This window comes from Salvelinus namaycush, chromosome 4 (assembly GCF_016432855.1).
Source record: "Salvelinus namaycush isolate Seneca chromosome 4, SaNama_1.0, whole genome shotgun sequence".
Taxonomy (NCBI): domain Eukaryota; kingdom Metazoa; phylum Chordata; class Actinopteri; order Salmoniformes; family Salmonidae; genus Salvelinus; species Salvelinus namaycush.
In genome coordinates this window covers 10,160,793-10,179,399 of record NC_052310.1, presented here as the reverse complement: position 1 = coordinate 10,179,399, position 18,607 = coordinate 10,160,793, and the positions used below count along the sequence as shown (strand labels likewise).

The window sequence follows — 18,607 nt, the reverse complement described above, 5'->3', positions numbered from 1 at the left end:
ATCCAGAAAAGAGACGTTAAATTCTACAATCACCTTAAAGGAAGCGATTCCCAAACCTTCCATAACAAAGCCATCACCTACAGAGAAATTAACCTGGAGAAGAGCCCCTTAAGCAAGCTGGTCCTGGGGCTCTGTTCACAAACACATACAGACCCCACAGAGCCCCAGGACAGCAACACAATTAGACCCAACCAAATGATGAGAAAACTAAAAGATAATTGATTTTTGACGTGCTGTTCCTTCTTTTTCCGTAGTGTATATCTGTATTGTTTTAGTGATTCACCATAGTGAAGGCATAACCTCAGATTTTTTGGGTCTCTATGTTTTTGGTTGGACAGGTTTCTCAATTTCTTTCTTAGGTTTTTGCATTCTTCATCAAACCATTTGTCATTGTTGTACATTTTCTTCATTTTCTTTTTAGATTTGATACTCTCTCTCGCTCTCTCTCAAACACACACAGACACTCTTTCTCTCTTTCTTCCACTCTCTCTGTCTCCCGCCTTCCCTCCACACCTGACTGAAGAGGCAGTGTGATATATAGTGGGATGAATTAGGTAAGACTGTGTAATCTAGTGAGCAAAATACAGATGGCTGTGTGGAACCAAGAACCCGGTGGTCACTCTGACAGAGCTCCAGCGTTCCTCTGTGGAGATGGGAGAACCTTCCAGAAGGACAACCATCTCTGCAGCACTCCACCAATTAGGCCTTCATGGTAGAATGACCAGAAGGAAGCCACTCCAGAGTTAAAGGCATATGAAAGCCCACGGGGAGTTTGCCAAAAAGACCTAAAGACTCTCAGACCATGAGAATCAAGATTCTCTGGTCTGATTGAACTCTTTGTCCTGAATGCCAAGCGTCACGTCTGGAGGAAACCTGAAACCATCCCTACGGTGAAACATGATGGTGGCAGCATCATGCTGTGGGGATGTTTTTCAGCGGCAGGGACTGGAAGACTAGTCAGGATCGAGGGAAAGATGAACGGAGCAAAGTACAGAGAGATCCTTGATGAAAACTTGCTCCAGAGTACTCAGGACCTCAGAGTGGGGTGAAGGTTCACCTTCCAACAGGACAACGACCCTAAGCACACAGTCAATATAAAGCAGGAGTGGCTTCAGGACAAGTCTCTGAATGTCCTTGAGTGGCCCAGCCGGAGTCCGGACTTGAACCGGAACAAACATCTCTGGGGAGACCTGAAAATAGCTGTGCAGTGACGTTCCCCTTCCAACCGACAGAGCTTGAGAGGATCTGCAGAGAAGAATGAGAGAAACTCCCCAAATACATATTTGACAAGCTTTTAGTGTCATACCGAAGAAGACTCGAGGCTGTAATCGCTGCCAAATGTGCTTCAACAAAGTACTGAGTAAAGGGTCTGAATGCTTATGTAAAGGTGAAATTTCATTTTTAAATTTATTTTTGCAAAACTTTCTATCAACCTGTTTTTGCTTTGTCATTATGGCGTTTTGTTTGGAGATTGATAAAAATATATATATATATATATACACATTTTAGAATAAGGATGTAACGTGACAAAATGTGGAGAATGTCAAGGGCTCTGAATACTTTTCGAATGCACATACATACAGTATATGACTGTGTAATACATCTGTAAAGTTTGCAAGTTGAATTCCTTCATAACATATTCCTCATATTCCTATCTCATAGCTCTTTAAGTATACACTTGTTAGCACAATACTGTGCGCTACTCTAGAATCCGCATAAAGAAACTATGCGCATTTTCCCACGAATGGTATGTTTCCACCAAACATACACTACCGTTCAAAGGTTTGGGGTCACTTAGAAATGTCCTTGTTTTGGAAAGAAAAGCTAATTTTTTGTCCGTTAAAATAACATCAAATTGATCAGAAATACAGTTGTTAATAGACGTTGTTAATGTCGTAAATGACTATTGTAGCTGGAAACGGCAGATTTTTTATGGAATATCTACATAGACTTACAGAGGCCCATTATCAGCAACCATAACTCCTGTGTTCCAATGGCACGTTGTGTTAGCTAATCCAAGTTTATAATTTTAAAAGGCTAATTGATCATTAGAAAACCCTTTTGCAATTATGTTAGCACAGCTGAAAATTGTTCTGATTAAAGAAGCAATTAAACTGGCCTTCTTTAGACTAGTTGAGTATCTGGAGCGTCAGCATTTGTAGGTTCGATTACAGGCTCAAAATGGCCAGAAACAAAGAACTTTCTTCCGAAACTCGACAGTCTATTCTTGTTCTGAGAAATGAAGGCTATTCCATGCGAGAAATTGCCAAGAAACTGAAGATCTCGTACAACGCTGTGTACTAGTCCCTTCACAGAACAGCGCAAACTGGCTCTAACCAGAATAGAAAGAAGAGTGGGAGGCCCCGGTGCACAACGGAACAAGAGGACAAGTACATTAGAGTGTCTAGTTTGAGAAACAGATGCCTCACAAGTCCTCAACTGGCAGCTTCATTAAATAGTACCTGCAAAAACACCAGTCTCAACGTCAACAGCGAAGAGGCATTTCCGGAATGCTGGCCTTCGTTCATAGATGACCAGCAAACGTTAATAGATGACCAGCAGGGTCAAATAATAATAATCACAGTGGTTGTAGAGGGTGCAACAGGTCAGCACCTTAGGAGTAAATGTCAGTTGGCTTTTCATAGCCGATCATTCAGGGTTAGAGACAGCAGGTGCGGTAGAGAGAGAGAGTCGAAAACAGCAGGTCCGAGACAAGATAGCACGTCCTGTGAACAGGTCAGGGTTCCATAGCCACAGGTAGAACAGTTGAAACTGGAGCAGCAGCAGGTGGACTGGGGACAGCAAGGAGTCGTCAGGCCAGGTAGTCCTGAGGCAGGGTCCTAGGGCTCAGGTCCTCTGAAATTCCTTATGCGATTTTACCATTGAACTTAAAAAGGTTGAAATTACTTGAGAGAAATGAATACGATTGCTTCTTTTAATGAAACGGATGGGTAGAATTCTCTAGATTATTTTCATCTTTAGGTGACCATAAAACCTTACAAGTACAGGCTAAGTTATGACACGGAACAAGACTAGCCATTCATATATAAAGAAATATCAATCAACATTTCAGATTGAAAACAACTCCCTTAAAAAAAATACATGACAACAAAAAATGACAAAAAATGAAAACACAAGAATGAGAAGAATCGAATCGCAAAAGAACACAAAATGAAGAAGAAAAAGAAGAAACAGTCACTGAAGAGAAATAGAAGGAGAGAGTCACATTGCAGTGGACTGAGAGGGGAAGCGTTTCTCCAGCTCTTCCACTAAGGAGTTCATTTTGATGTTTGGCTGGACGTGTACCTGTTTGTACTGTTCTCCAAACGGAGCCTCAGCCTGTAACTCTGCTGTGGTGGGGACTACAGTCTCTGCAATGTCTAGTTCGTCATAGAAGGAGTCCACAGAATCGACAGACCCTTGTGGCTTCAGGACGCTCTGTGGAAGCATCGTTTTTTTGGTCTATTTGATTGCACATGTTGGAAACAGATTTCTCGATGTCGGCGATGTTCTGTATGTTCTTCAGGACCGCCTTCAGCTCCTTCCTGGGGAGCTCGGGGTCGATGGGGAGGGCCGGCGGGGGAGGGTGCAGGGACACAGGTCTCAGGGTGGTCACAGCGGGCGAGGGTGAGCACAAACGCAGATGGACGATTGAGGGATGGGGACATGGGAGGAGGGAGAGGCGGAGGAGGGGCAGGGGCAGGGAAAAGGTTTTTGCCGTAGTTAAGGGTGGCGGGGGAATTGGGAGGAGGCATGGAAGGGGGAGGAGGCATGGAGGGGGGAGGTGGAGGGGAGCTGGGTGGGGGAGAAGAAGGGGGCACGTCTGGGGGTTCAGGGATGACCTCCAGGTTGACCTCGTAGGGTTCGGTGGAGGCTGAGTTGTAGCTGGAGAAGCTGAAGCTGCGCAGGATGGGAAGAGTGGGCTTGTGGCTGGGGGGTGGACTACCATCGCTCTGGGTAATAATGACGAAAGGGTGGGCCCTCTCTTTCTTGTCCCAGATGGCAGTCCTCTCTACCCAGGATGGAGCCCGGAGACTGGCGGTGGTGCTGGGGGCTGTCTCAACCCAGGATGCAGCCCAGAGACTGGCGGTGGTGCTGGGGGCTGTCTCTACCCAGGATGGAGCCCAGAGACTGGCGGTCCTCTCTGTTTCTACCCAGAATGGAGTCCAGAGACTGCCAGGCCTCTCTGGCCCGGTGGTGGGGGCTGTCGAACTCCAACCCCATCAGGAAGTCGGCAGAGAGAGACCCCTGGGAGTCACGGCTCTGCCTCTGCTTCATCTCCCTCTTGGCCTGCTGCTCAAACTACCTGGCTTGCTCCTTCACGGACATGGGCTTGGGCTCAATTTAGGTGCCGCTCCCCAGGTTTCCCCAGTCCAGGCCGTCCTTACTGTCCTTCAGCTCAGTCTTCAGCAGCTCCAGCTCCCACTGCACCGGGTCTATCATCACCCGTCTACTCAGAGTATCACACATCTCCTGCCTGTGGAGCCTGGAGGGTAGGGTCCAGGAGTGGCCCGAGCCCCCGCAGTTGAAATTCAGGAAGGGGCCCTCTCTGAGGCCCGTGGGGTTCCGCGGGGGGGGGGGGGGGGGGGGAGTAGGTCCCCAGGAGGTCCATCGTCCTCTGGTGCTGCCCCAGGATCTCTGGGCTGCTGAGAGTGCCCGTGCCTTCGTCAAACAGGGGGTTCTTGGTGGTTAAGGAGTTCTCGTCTGAGGATAACGTGATGTTACTCTTGGACTTGGGCATGTTGTTGAGGAGGATCCCATTGGCACTGGAAAGCTTGTGTGCAGCGATGGCCCCTGTGGCAAATGTGCTTATGAGCCTCTGGCGGTTACCCTCCTCTAGCAGACAGCGCTTGCTCCTGCTTTTATGGAGACGGCAGAGGAGAAAAAGACTTGAAACGATAGAATGAGGAAAGCTGTGATGAGAGAGATAACTTCCAAAGAAAAAGTTTACCATTTATACCTTACTGCCACCAAATAAGCTTAGCGACCTATCGCCTCTCCTAAAACGTTACAAGGCAAAATAAGACCGCAACTGCCAGACTGAACGGGCTCATTGTAATGGCCGGAATGGAATCAATGGAAGGGAGTCAAATGTTTGGTTTCCATATGTGTGATGTGTCTGATACAATTCCATTTATTCCATTCCAGCCATTACAATGAGCCAGTCCTCCTATAGCTCTTCCCACCAGCCTCCACTAATCTACATACAATTTAAGGGTCTGCTACTTGAATAATAAACAACAAAAGACAAGAAGCAGAGACTAAAGGAAAACTCTAATGAGCAACAGTTACAACCTAGCGCTACAACACAAGTACTCACTTCACTCTGGAGGCCAAGGAAGAGAAATGAGGCAATAAGATAGACAGATGAGTATAGCAGGAAAAGCAGGGTGAATCACAGAAATGCTACACACTTTACTGCCGGTAATGGCAGATTTCATTCTCTGAATGTCAACCGCCTGGTTGATGGCTGACAATTTAAAAACCGATTCGCTCTACCATTGCATTGTTTTTGATCAGATAAGGAGGAAGCTACAAGTGAGCACTGAGGGCCTCTTGATCAGCAGAGCGGTTAACCAGTTAATTCTAAAGTCACCCTCGACTCCAGCCTGTTCTCTATGTGATCAGGACATATCTTATAGCTTTGCAGCAACACATGAAGCCAAACCCTGTACTGCTCGATATCTGCCCGCAATGACTGAGCCACTCAACAACCTTATCGATAAAATAAATTATGTTTCACCACGGCACTTATGAATAAGTATTTCAATTATCTTAAATTGACATTAATTTCCCCCTTGTTTTCAGAGCGCTGGCCAGTCTGTTTTGAAGTCAATCGTACTCCATCTTGAACAGTAAAATTTACAAATAAAACATATCCCAGATATATATCCCAGGTATTTTCCTTGCATATGAAATTCTATTAAGTTTATAGTTCATGGAAGCGAGCGAATCTAGAAGGCAGGAAACTGCTGAACCATGGAACGGTGATAACAGCTTTGCCCAGTTACCCCAGTGAAGAACTACACTGAAGCACAGCATGATTTAACCTCACAGATAAACTTAAAACAATGTCTACAGTAGCATATGTTTGACCAAGGAACCCAATCACGCTCAGGAAAGTGGTCCAATTCTAAAATAAACAGAGAATTTGCAAGAACCCACATAATGGGATAAGATAGGATATATTATAAAACTTACATGGTGCTGTCCCCCAGCTCTTCATACAGGTTGTTGGTGGCAGCAACCACTGATTTGCCAGTAGGGAGGGTCATTTGTATCCGGGCAGTTTTAGCACACTCCGCCTGTCTCCTTAAGTAGTACCGTGGAGAGAAATTCAACGTTAAATTAGTTACGTTAAATTACAGCGTCAGCAAATTCGAAGAGGACACTGCTACATTATAAATGCACACATAAATAAATATCTTGGCACACAGTGGCACCCCGATATAGTCAAAGAAACCAATTGTTGCCGGCACATTTCTTATTTATTGCCTCCGACTGCAGTGTATAAAAACAGGTTATGCACTATTCATTTGTTTTAGATTTCGTTGACTTTCCTGATCCCAATCATTGGCTTTGAAAACATGTTTGAGGCACTCAAATATCACATGAATACACATTAGACATGGAAAAATGTGTAGAATTGCACAAAAATAAGCTTTAAACCTGCAACATGCTCTCTCTGCCAACCAGAGGGGGGGTGAACAGTTTGTGTCATGAACAGTGTTTGTGCCCATGGAAACAGATGTGCCGCGCACAGCGGGGGGGTGTGAGAGGTTGCTCGTTCTAATATTTCTATATTTGGGATTTGTGTGTATTGTTAGATATTACTGCACTGTTGCAGCTAGGAACATTAGCATTTAGCTACACCCACGATAACATCCGCTAAATATGTATATGCGACCAGTAAAATTGGATTTGATGATTTTAATACTCACTCTTTGAATCTGTTGACAATGGAAGAAAGAGGAGAAAGAAAGAGAAGGATGTTGGTAATAGCGAGGGGCAAATTACAGACACAATGCTTCTTATAATCATTGTCTTTTAAAAGAAAAAGGGAGAGATTGAAAAAATTCTCTGTAGACTAAGCCACTTTCCTGAAGCTGAGACACTGATGAAGATGACACACAATTCTTTTCTCATCCGTTTCATGTCTAGCCCCGAAATCGTGACGGCTGTCAGTCTAGCCCCGAAATCGTGACGGCTGTCAGTCTAGCCCCGAAATCGTGACGGCTGTCAGTCTAGCCCCGAAATCGTGACGGCTGTCAGTCTAGCCCCGAAATCGTGACGGCTGTCAGTCTAGCCCCGAAATCGTGACGGCTGTCAGTCTAGCCCCGAAATCGTGACGGCTGTCAGTCTAGCCCCGAAATCGTGACGGCTATCAGTCTAGCCCTGAAATCGTGACGGCTGTCAGTCTAGCCCTGAAATCGTGACGGCTGTCAGTCTAGCCCTGAAATCGTGACGGCTATCAGTCTAGCCCTGAAATCGTGACGGCTGTCAGTCTAGCCCTGAAATCGTGATGGCTGTCAGTCTAGCCTTGAAATCGTGATGGCTATCAGTCTAGCCATTTGCTGCTCGGTTTGGTTCGCAGGCTCAGAGCAGAGGGAGAAAATCTCCCCCAAACCGCAACAATCAGTCTGTAGTGTTTATCTGCTCTGACATTAATTAATGTGCTTTCACGCTGTATAAATAGACGATTATGCCGGCTCTCAAAGGCGTTTCCATGGTGAATTGCGGAGAGAAAGCTTGCTTCCTCCTAAAACGATGGGCATTAGGGACAGACTCTGAGGGCTGGAAAGCAGGTAACGTGCTGTCTAAACAACTGTGTCTGTCTGCACCTCTGTGTCTGTCTGCACCACTGCGTCTGTCTGCACCACTGTGTCTGTCTGCACCTCTGTGTCTGTCTGCACCTCTGTGTCTGTCTGCACCACTGTGTCTGTCTGCACCACTGTGCCTGTCTGGCACCTCTGTGCCTGTCTGGCACCTCTGTGCCTGTCTGGCACCTCTGTGCCTGTCTGGCACCTCTGTGTCTGTCTGGCACCTTTGTGTCTGTCTGGCTCCTCTGTGTCTGTCTGGCACCTCTGTGCCTGTCTGGCACCTCTGTGCCTGCCTGGCACCTCTGTGCCTATCTGGCACCTCTGTGCCTATCTGGCACCTCTGTGCCTGTCTGCACCACTGTGCCTGTCTGGCACCTCTGTGCCTGTCTGGCACCTCTGTGCCTGTCTGGCACCTCTGTGCCTGTCTGCACCACTGTGCCTGTCTGGCACCTCTGTGCCTGTCTGGCACCTATGTGCCTGTCTGGCACCTCTGTGCCTATCTGGCACCTCTGTGCCTATCTGGCACCTCTGTGCCTGTCTGGCACCTCTGTGCCTGTCTGGCACCTCTGTGTCTGTCTGGCACCTCTGTGTCTGTCTGGCACCTCTGTGTCTGTCTGGCACCACTGTGTCTGTCTGCACCACTGTGTCTGTCTGCACCTCTGTGCCTGTCTGCACCTCTGTGCCTGTCTGCACCAGTACTTGTGCCTTGTGGCCTATTCATACTCACATTCCCCAAGACCAATTCCCATTTGACCCAAAATGTACTTCCAATAAAGCCTTTGAACTTTGAACTGTTTTTTCTACACACTGCCTGTAGGTGATGATGACGATGAGGATGGCGGGGATGCAGCAGAGGATGATGATGACGGCAAGGGCGAGCAGCGCCCCCTCTGTGTAGCCCACGGTCTGCACGGCCTTCTTCACGCTGGTCACCACGCCAGGGGAGCGTATCTCCAGGATCCTCCCTCCTCGGCCCAGGTACGGCTGGAACTCCTTGTTGATGTCCAGCAGCTTCCCGTCCAAAAACCTTGGATAGAAACAGACAGATTACATGCAGTATAGTTACACACACACACGGTCATCACCATCATCATCATTACCACCATCATCACTATCATCATCATCATCATCATCACCATTATCATCATCATCACCACCATCATCATCATCATCACCACCACCATCATCATCATTATCATCATCATCACTATCATCATCATCACTATCATCATCATCACCACCATCATCATCACCATCATCATCATCATCATCATCACCACCATCATCATCATTATCATCATCATCACTATCATCATCATCATTATCATCATCATCACCACCATCATCATCATCATCACCATCATCACCACCATCATCATCATCACTATCATCATCATCACCACCATCATCATCATCATTATCATCATCATCACCACCATCATCATCATCATCATCACCATCAGTCAGAGGGCCTGGAGTTTTTCCTGATCACCTGACCAGGCCTTAGTTTAGTTAAGTGTTCAAGAAAAAACAAATGTCTCCAGTCATATATCAATTATGTGCATGAGAAAATCATTACGATATATCCATCAGTTACATCTAAGAGCAAACAGTGCAACATTCTATTCCCTGTAACGGCCGGAAGCATAAATGACAGGTGTGGGTACACACTGCTTCACAATTATGTTGCCATTGTTCACTAGGTCCATTTGTCACTCTGTGGAGCTGAAAGAGGCAGAGGGCGGTTAGATGACCACTGAGCCTGCTGTGGAGAGTATGTAGGGAGCAGTACAGAGTGGTGGCTCAGCCGCTTGTCAGCCAGTTGAATGGCAGAACCGGGGCTGCTGTCGTACGAGGGCATGCGTTTGGCTCTCTAATGAGGGCCTGACTGCAGGGTGACAGGGAACAAAACAACTCTGGTGAGTGGTGACATCCCCCCTCTGTCTGTCACTGGGTAAACACCTGCTCCACAGGGATGGCGTATCTAGATACTACAGAGGGTGGCCCTAAGGGGCAATCACTTTAGTTATAAACTGTTTTGTCCCTCAGGGCAACCGTAGTGACTTTCTTCTCACTTGAACAGCTCTTGACGGGAAATGGCCCTGTTGGTCAGAGGGTCAACAGCATACACCATCAGGTCTGACTTGGAGTAGTCCTCTTGCTCGAAGCCGTCTCCAAACCGCCGCGGTCCTATGGACTCCACCACCACTTTGGCCCCTGGAATCTGGTCCTGAACATAGCGCTCCAGGACCCTGCAGAGGGAGAGGAAGCAATCATCAGGTGATTTGTATAGAAACAAGGTGATAGCAGGATCTAGGGGGAAATGTTCAACGGTGATTTACACTGGGTACAAAACATTATGCTCTTTCCATGACATAGAATGACCAGGTGAATCCAGGTGAAAGCTATGATCCCTTATTGGTCACTTAGTAAATCTACTTCAAACAGTGTAGATGAAGAGGAGGAGACAGGTTAAAGAAGGATTTCTAATTCTCGAGACGATTGAGACATGGACTGTGTATGTGTGCCATTCAGAGGGGGAATAGACAAGACAAAATATTTAAGTGCCTTTGAATGGGGTACGGTAGTAGGTGCCAGGCGCACCGGTTAAGTGTGTCAAGAACTGCAACGCTGCTGGGTTTTTCACGCTCAACAGTTACCCGTGTGTATGAAGAATGGTTTTGGATTGCAATGCAAAGCCAAACATTGTGCTCCGTCTCCAAAATCAAAGTATCTACGATAGTATCAGTTCCAAGAAAATATCCTTGTGTGCATCTGAAATGGTACCCTGTTCACAATAAAGTGCACTACGCCCTATACCCGAATAGGGTTCTGGTCAAAAGTAGTGCACTATATTGGAAATAGTGTTCCCTTTCAGACACAACCCTTATCTGGCGATGGGCCTCTGCAGCCCTCTGAGCTCTGAGGAAAGACACAGTAGGTGTTGAGCCAATTACCTGGGAAATGCCAAAGAGGACGGCATGACAGAACTGAGACCAGATGGATGTCTCTCCCCTTGGGAGTGGGAAAACACTGATGAACTAGGTGGCTCCACAGCTGGGGCCGTAGCCCTGGGAGAGAAAGTGCAGAGACCTAGGATGACACCTAGTCAGAGAAAGTCCATCAGGAGGACTGATACTGGTTGATTGTCAGTAGGAGGATACGTTGGGTGATGGACAGGTGTATAGTAGCAGTACAGCTAATACACGCAAGCTCACACACATATGCCGGAATTCACACACACGCCCCACCTCAGAGGAACAGGAGACAGCTATAGAGCCACTGGCACTTTTCCTCTTTTGCAATTTAGATTCAGAGAGAAGTTAGACTTCTACTGATGATAACAATGCCAATGGCTAAGAAGTAAGCTCAAGACAAGAAGGGAACCATTGGGGAGTGGCTGTCTGAAGTGTATGACAGAGCTCCGATAGACCTGAGGAGGCAGGTAGGGAGAGGCTCGAATGGAAACTGAAGGAAGGCTCGCGTTGCCTGACACTTTAATTTGAGCAGCCGTCACACAGTGGGACACCTTTTCATCTCGGTAGAAGGCGACGATCAAATCAACTCTGAATCATGCAGCCCCCTCAAACACCTGCACGCCTGGGAAAGGGCCAAATGCAAGTGTTGCTAAAATGAGTCACTTGCATATGAAGTTTAGGAGACAGCTATGAGCACAGTCGCGACTCGAATGTTAAAAGACGGACGCAATATCCTTCTTAAGTGAATTACAATAGATTAGATATCTTCTACATTACCCGAGGAGCTTGTCCTTGTTTTGTTCCACCACTGTAGGAGCAACGTTGGAGACCACCACCTGCATATCCAGCAGATTCACCACGGATACCTGGGAAACAGGGTTCAGTCAGATGATCAATGCGGCAGACACAAAACCAGTATCTATTCCCCTCCCTAACTTCTACAAAATGAGCTTTCATTTTGGACAGCAGGCTTAACCACACAGGAACTCTCCCTGTAGTTTGGCAGGAAGGTCCCTTTATACAGTCCCCGTGAAATGAAGCTTCCCGTTGGAATTAGATTAATTTAGCCCCAGCGTGGCTCCTCTCGTTCAGGCAAGGCTCTGACCCAGCCAGCCCCTTATTTCATTAAGGGCAAAGGGAGGAATAGGCAGCACAAGGCTGTAATGTATAATCAATGGTCCCCATATGCCCTAGGACAGTTCAATTTGCAACAAACTGGGAAGCGGCCAGCACGGAAGGAACACACATTCATCTACTCTCTCGGGGATAGCTAGCCTATACTATCTACCACAAGGATGGCCCCGGACACGGATCATTGATTAGCTGGAGTATCACTACTGTGTATTTTTTACAAATGCAATTCCTATGGGAAGCTTTGAATGTGTATTTTGGGTGGAGAGGCGGGGTATGTACTGCCAGTGTAAACCTGGGGAGTGGAAGTATTGTGGATATTGACATACTTAAAGGTCCATAAGCTAGAATTGTTCATAGCTGGCATGGAGTATGAAACACTAGGCGGGACTGATGGAACTTGAACTCAGCATTGAACAAAAGACTCAGAGACCAGACCAATGGCTTTTCACGGGGGGAAATGCACAGCACATAGAACTACAGTTACTAGAATGGGAATCTCCATTTAATTCTACGGGAACAGGACAATACACTCACCACCACCTCTGCCTTGTTGCTCAGTCCCCCCTGGCCGTAATTGTCAGTGGCGACCACTTCGAACTTGAAGTAAGACCGGCGCATGTTCCTGTACATAATGGCAGTCTTGATGACACCGGTGTAGGGCTCGATGACGAAGCCGTCCTTGCCGTTGGTGGTGGGGGGGATAACGAGCCTGTACTGCATGGAGCTGTAATTCCCTGTGTCCTTGTCCAGGGCCTGAGACACACACACACACACACACACACACACACACACACACACACACACACACACACACACACACACACACACACACACACACACACACACACACACACACACACACACACACACACACACAGACAGACAGAGAGACAGACAGAGTCAAAGCATTCAAGAGGTTCAAACACAGCAGCGGCAACAACCACAACAACAATACAACATCAAGATCCCAATCAGCTCATCCATTGAAAATACAAAGGGCACATATTTGTTTTATTGTTTGAAGTGGTTGTAGTTCTCCATTCTTGCTGTAGGTGGAGTCTTCGAGCCGCGAGCCACTCTCTCTTTAACAGGGACACAGCTGACTTCACCGGTTGCCTTGTTGCTCTGCAGTGAAGTTGATTCATTAGACCTCTTTTGTTTTTTACGACTGAGACTGAGTGTTAAGGAGCAGAGACAGCACTGTGCCCTGCCCAGCTGGAGTCATTCACACTAATGAGATATTTTCAATATTCTGCAACTCATTTGTATCTCACACTATACTGTACAGTATACTGTATAGGTACAGGTTCACTGGTAAAATAATCCACCCCCTGGGTTAGTTAATGGTGAGACCAGACCAGGAAACAAGATACCAGTGTATGAATGCAGTGTGAAAATGTGGCACAAAGACTGCACCAAGCAAGCAGAGAGAGAGGACAGCATTTGACTGTGTTATGAAAGCAACCCTGACTTGTTAGAAACTGTGGTTCTGATTTGAGGCTGATTTGCTGCGAAATTGGATTTGTTCTTTGCAGAGATTCCTCTTTGTTTTCCTATCTGTACAGGAACACAAACACATTGCGTCAAGAGTGACTTGTTTTGTGTTCAAATATACTAATTATGAGATCAATCACAGACAATGTGTGTCACTCAGAAGACAAGTTATTATTTATTTCTACAGTGCCGATGCTCCTGTGTGACAGAGTAGCAAACATCACTTCTGTCCCTCCCTCTCTCCATTCTACCCTTTGTTCAGGTTTGGCCAAAACTCCATCAGGGTTTAAACTCCCTCTTTCTCACAAAACTATTTAAAGAAGGATTTAAAAGTAGATTAGTCTAATCTTGGCGATGCTGAGCAGCTTTTACAGAGATCCATATTCAGATCTGCTACGAATGTCCTATTAGTAAAGCAACAGGGAATAGGTATGAATACTAAAGACGAAGATACTGACCCTGACTGTGAGAGAAACACCTGGGAGGTTGAATGTTACCATTAGGAGTTGGAACCAGTGGGTACAGTATGTCAGTTCAGGAAATCTTTGACCCAGTAATTCCATTACCTCCTGGTCTAAAGGATCTCTTTGAGGCTCCTGGCAAACCCGTTTGTGACTGTGTTCTACACTAGCCTGAATGGAGCAACAACAGTCGAAGGGAGCAACAACAGTCAAATGGAGCAACAACAGTCAAATGGAGCAACAACAGTCGAAGGGAGCAACAACAGTCAAAGGGAGCAACAACAGTCGAAGGGAGAAACAACAGTCGAAGGGAGAAACAACAGTCGAAGGGAGCAACAACAGTCGAAGGGAGCAACAACAGTCAAATGGAGCAACAACAGTCAAAGGGAGCAACAACAGTCAAAGGGAGCAACAACAGTCGAAGGGAGAAACAACAGTCGAAGGGAGAAACAACAGTCGAAGGGAGAAACAACAGTCGAAGGGAGCAACAACAGTCGAAGGGAGCAACAACAGTCAAATGGAGCAACAACAGTCGAAGGGAGCAACAACAGTCAAAGGGAGCAACAACAGTCAAAGGGAGCAACAACAGTCGAAGGGAGAAACAACAGTCGAAGGGAGCAACAACAGTCAAAGGGAGCAACAACAGTCAAAGGGAGCAACAACAGTCGAAGGGAGCAACAACAGTCGAAGGGAGAAACAACAGTCAAAGGGAGCAACAACAGTCGAATGGAGCAACAACAGTCGAAGGGAGAAACAACAGTCAAAGGGAGAAACAACAGTCGAAGGGAGCAACAACAGTCAAAGGGAGCAACAACAGTCAAATGGAGCAACAACAGTCAAATGGAGCAACAACAGTCGAAGGGAGAAACAACAGTCGAAGGGAGCAACAACAGTCAAAGGGAGCAACAACAGTCAAAGGGAGCAACAACAGTCAAAGGGAGCAACAACAGTCAAAGGGAGCAACAACAGTCGAAGGGAGCAACAACAGTCAAATGGAGCAACAACAGTCGAAGGGAGAAACAACAGTCGAATGGAGCAACAACAGTCGAAGGGAGAAACAACAGTCGAAGGGAGAAACAACAGTCAAAGGGAGCAACAACAGTCGAAGGGAGAAACAACAGTCAAAGGGAGCAACAACAGTCAAATGGAGCAACAACAGTCAAATGGAGCAACAACAGTCAAATGGAGCAACAACAGTCAAATGGAGCAACAACAGTCAAAGGGAGCAACAACAGTCGAATGGAGCAACAACAGTCGAATGGAGCAACAACAGTCGAATGGAGCAACAACAGTCGAATGGAGCAACAACAGTCGAATGGAGCAACAACAGTCGAATGGAGCAACAACAGTCGAATGGAGCAACAACAGTCGAGTGGGGCAACAACAGTCAAATGGAGCAACAACAGTCGAATGGAGCAACAACAGTCGAGTGGGGCAACAACAGTCGAGTGGGGCAACAACAGTCGAGTGGGGCAACAACAGTCGAATGGAGCAACAACAGTCGAAGGGAGCAACAACAGTCGAAGGGAGCAACAACAGTCGAAGGGAGCAACAACAGTCGAGTGGAGCAACAACAGTCGAGTGGGGCAACAACAGTCGAGTGGGGCAACAACAGTCGAGTGGGGCAACAACAGTCGAATGGAGCAACAACAGTCGAAGGGAGCAACAACAGTCGAAGGGAGCAACAACAGTCGAAGGGAGCAACAACAGTCGAAGGGAGCAACAACAGTCGAGTGGAGCAACAACAGTCGAGTGGAGCAACAACAGTCGAGTGGGGCAACAACAGTCGAGTGGGGCAACAACAGTCGAATGGAGCAACAACAGTCGAAGGGAGCAACAACAGTCGAATGGAGCAACAACAGTCGAATGGAGCAACAACAGTCGAATGGAGCAACAACAGTCGAATGGAGCAACAACAGTCGAGTGGAGCAACAACAGTCGAGTGGAGCAACAACAGTCGAAGGGAGCAACAACAGCCGAAGGGAGCAACAACAGTCGAAGGGAGCAACAACAGTCGAAGGGAGCAACAACAGTCGAATGGAGCAACAACAGTCAAATGGAGCAACAACAGTCGAAGGGAGCAACAACAGTCGAAGGGAGCAACAACAGTCGAAGGGAGCAACAACAGTCAAATGGAGCAACAACAGTCAAATGGAGCAACAACAGTCAAATGGAGCAACAACAGTCAAATGGAGCAACAACAGTCGAATGGAGCAACAACAGTTGAATGGAGCAACAACAGTCAAATGGAGCAACAACAGTCGAAGGGAGCAACAACAGTCGAATGGAGCAACAACAGTCAAATGGAGCAACAACAGTCAAATGGAGCAACAACAGTCGAGTGGGGCAACAACAGTCGAGTGGGGCAACAACAGTCAAAAGGAGCAACAACAGTCGAATGGAGCAACAACCCTCCTCCTCACTCCTGAACCAACACTTGCACTTGACAACCCCCCCCCCCGATAGCTACTTTATTGAGGAAAAGTGTACTTACTATGCCTATGATATGTGGTTGTCCCACCTAGCTATCTTAAGATGAATGCACTGACTGTAAGTGGCTCTGGATAAGAGCGTCTGCTAAATGACTCAAATGTCAAATGATCCCCACTTCACCTGCACACAGACATTGTAGGCGCATACTCAGACGCAGACAGATGGAAAGATGAAGGCAGGAAGACAGGCAGGCAGGGAGACAGACAAGGACACAGACAGGGAGACAGGCAGGTAGACAGACAGGGAGACAGGCCAGCAGGGAGACAGACAAGGAGACAGGAAGCCAGGCAGGTGGACAGACAGGGAGACAGGTCAGCAGGGAGACAGACCGGCAGGGAGACAGACCGGCAGGGAGAAATACCAGCTGGGAAACAGGCAGGGAGACAGGCATATAGACAAACAGGGAGACAGACCGGCAGGGAGACACAAACATCAGACAAACACCAGAGAAAACAGCATGCATATCTGAATAAAAAGTAGTCTTGCTACGGCTCATCATTCTGAAACAACGATGCAAATGACACACACACACACACACACACACACACACACACACACACACACACACACACACACACACACACACACACACACACACACACACACACACACACACACACACACACACACACACACACACAGTCTCAGTCTGTGCACACTCCCAACAGGTGTCACAGTGGCTTTAGCAACAATGGCGCGAAAAACTAACAACAACACGCCCTGGTGCACACAGGGGATAATTCCCTTTCACACAGGACTTTGCAGCATGCTATTGACAGATGTGTGGAGATTTTATGTGAGAGCCTCTACAGCCTTAGCATTCTAAGTATTGTCAGAGATTTTATGTGAGAGCCTCTACGGCCTGGGCATTCTAAGTATTGTCAGAGATTTTATGTGAGAGGCTATACGGCCTGGGCATTCTAAGTATTGTTAGAGATTTTATGTGAGAGCCTCTACGGAATGGGCATTCTAAGTTTTGTCAGAGGTGTCTGAAATTCTGAGATGGTTGATCCTCCAGCTGGTCATGCATTATCAACACGAGTCAAAGATTACAACTACAAAACTCTGCATTTCAAATGCAAACACAGATAATCGTTCAACCGGACACATTTTGGCTGGTTGCATCGTGAGAAGGAGTGATCGTAGTTTGATCGTTCCATTTCAGTAAATTTACATTTTTTGAAAATAATGAATTGTCCTCTTTCGACACCAATTGCACTACTTAGAAGTTGTCCACTTTGTGTTAGAAAGGAGCTTGGTGTACCTGGACTTGTAGTACAGAAGTGAATGTCTTGGCGTCCTCGGCCACTCCTCCCAGGTACAAGGGTTTGGTAAAGACAGGAGAGTGATCATTCTCATCCCAAACATCAATGAACACCCTCGCTGTGTTGGCTGCAGAGGAGAAAGAAACACATCATTACAAATAACCCCAAAGGCTAATCTGAATATCATTTGGATTGAATAGAAAACGAGAACTCTAAACAGTCAAATGTGCATCATATACATTTCACTGCCAATACAATGATTTAGATGTTTGACTAAAATACTACAGCACTGCATTGCGGTTTGTCATTTCTCATAGTAAAATGCCAGGCCACTCCTGAAGGGCTACAAATACGCAGAGGGACCCACCAAATAAAATGTCTTACGTCATCTGACAAAATGCTCTGGGGCTGACCAGGGGGACAGACCAGGGGACAGACCAGGGTGACAGGCCAGGAAGACAGGCCAGGAAGACAGACCAGGAAGACAGACCAGGGGACAGACCAGGGGACAGACCAGGGGGACAGACCAGGAGTACAGACCATGGGGACAGACCAGGGGGACAGACCAGGGCGACAGGCCAGGAGTACAGACCATGGGGACAGACCAGGGGGACAGACCAGGGCGACAGGCCAGGAGTACAGACCATGGGGACAGACCAGGGGACAGACCAGGAAGACAGTAGAGTCAGCACCTTTCTCGTTTATCCCTGCCAGAATGTCCAAAGTTACAGCGGATGACAACACTAAACGAGCAACAGCAGGAGAGTACTTACTGCTGCATTGCAACACACACCTGGGTATTTCTATAAACAAGGATACCAGTGAGGATAAGTCATTGATAATAACTGGAGCGGAATCAGTGGAATGGTATCAAATACATCATATGGTTTCCAGGTGTTTGATGCCATCCCATGTGCTCTGTTCAGCAGCCTCCCCTGTTCTCATGTTGGTGTCTTGATGGG

The 18,607-nt window shown here is 47.1% G+C and overlaps 1 protein-coding gene across 1 annotated transcript in view; it reads right to left on the bottom strand.

Moving 5' to 3' along the window:
* Nucleotides 1–18,607, bottom strand: part of LOC120045354 (protocadherin-15-like) — a 224,467-nt gene that overhangs the window by 20,082 nt on the left and 185,778 nt on the right. The window contains 12 exon segments of the mRNA XM_038990233.1: nucleotides 3,419–3,629; nucleotides 3,631–3,983; nucleotides 4,192–4,584; nucleotides 4,586–4,859; nucleotides 5,047–5,049; nucleotides 6,202–6,312; nucleotides 6,942–6,950; nucleotides 8,629–8,847; nucleotides 9,896–10,072; nucleotides 11,576–11,664; nucleotides 12,467–12,685; nucleotides 17,645–17,772. Of these exon segments, the coding sequence (XP_038846161.1) occupies nucleotides 3,419–3,629; nucleotides 3,631–3,983; nucleotides 4,192–4,584; nucleotides 4,586–4,859; nucleotides 5,047–5,049; nucleotides 6,202–6,312; nucleotides 6,942–6,950; nucleotides 8,629–8,847; nucleotides 9,896–10,072; nucleotides 11,576–11,664; nucleotides 12,467–12,685; nucleotides 17,645–17,772 (2,186 nt within the window).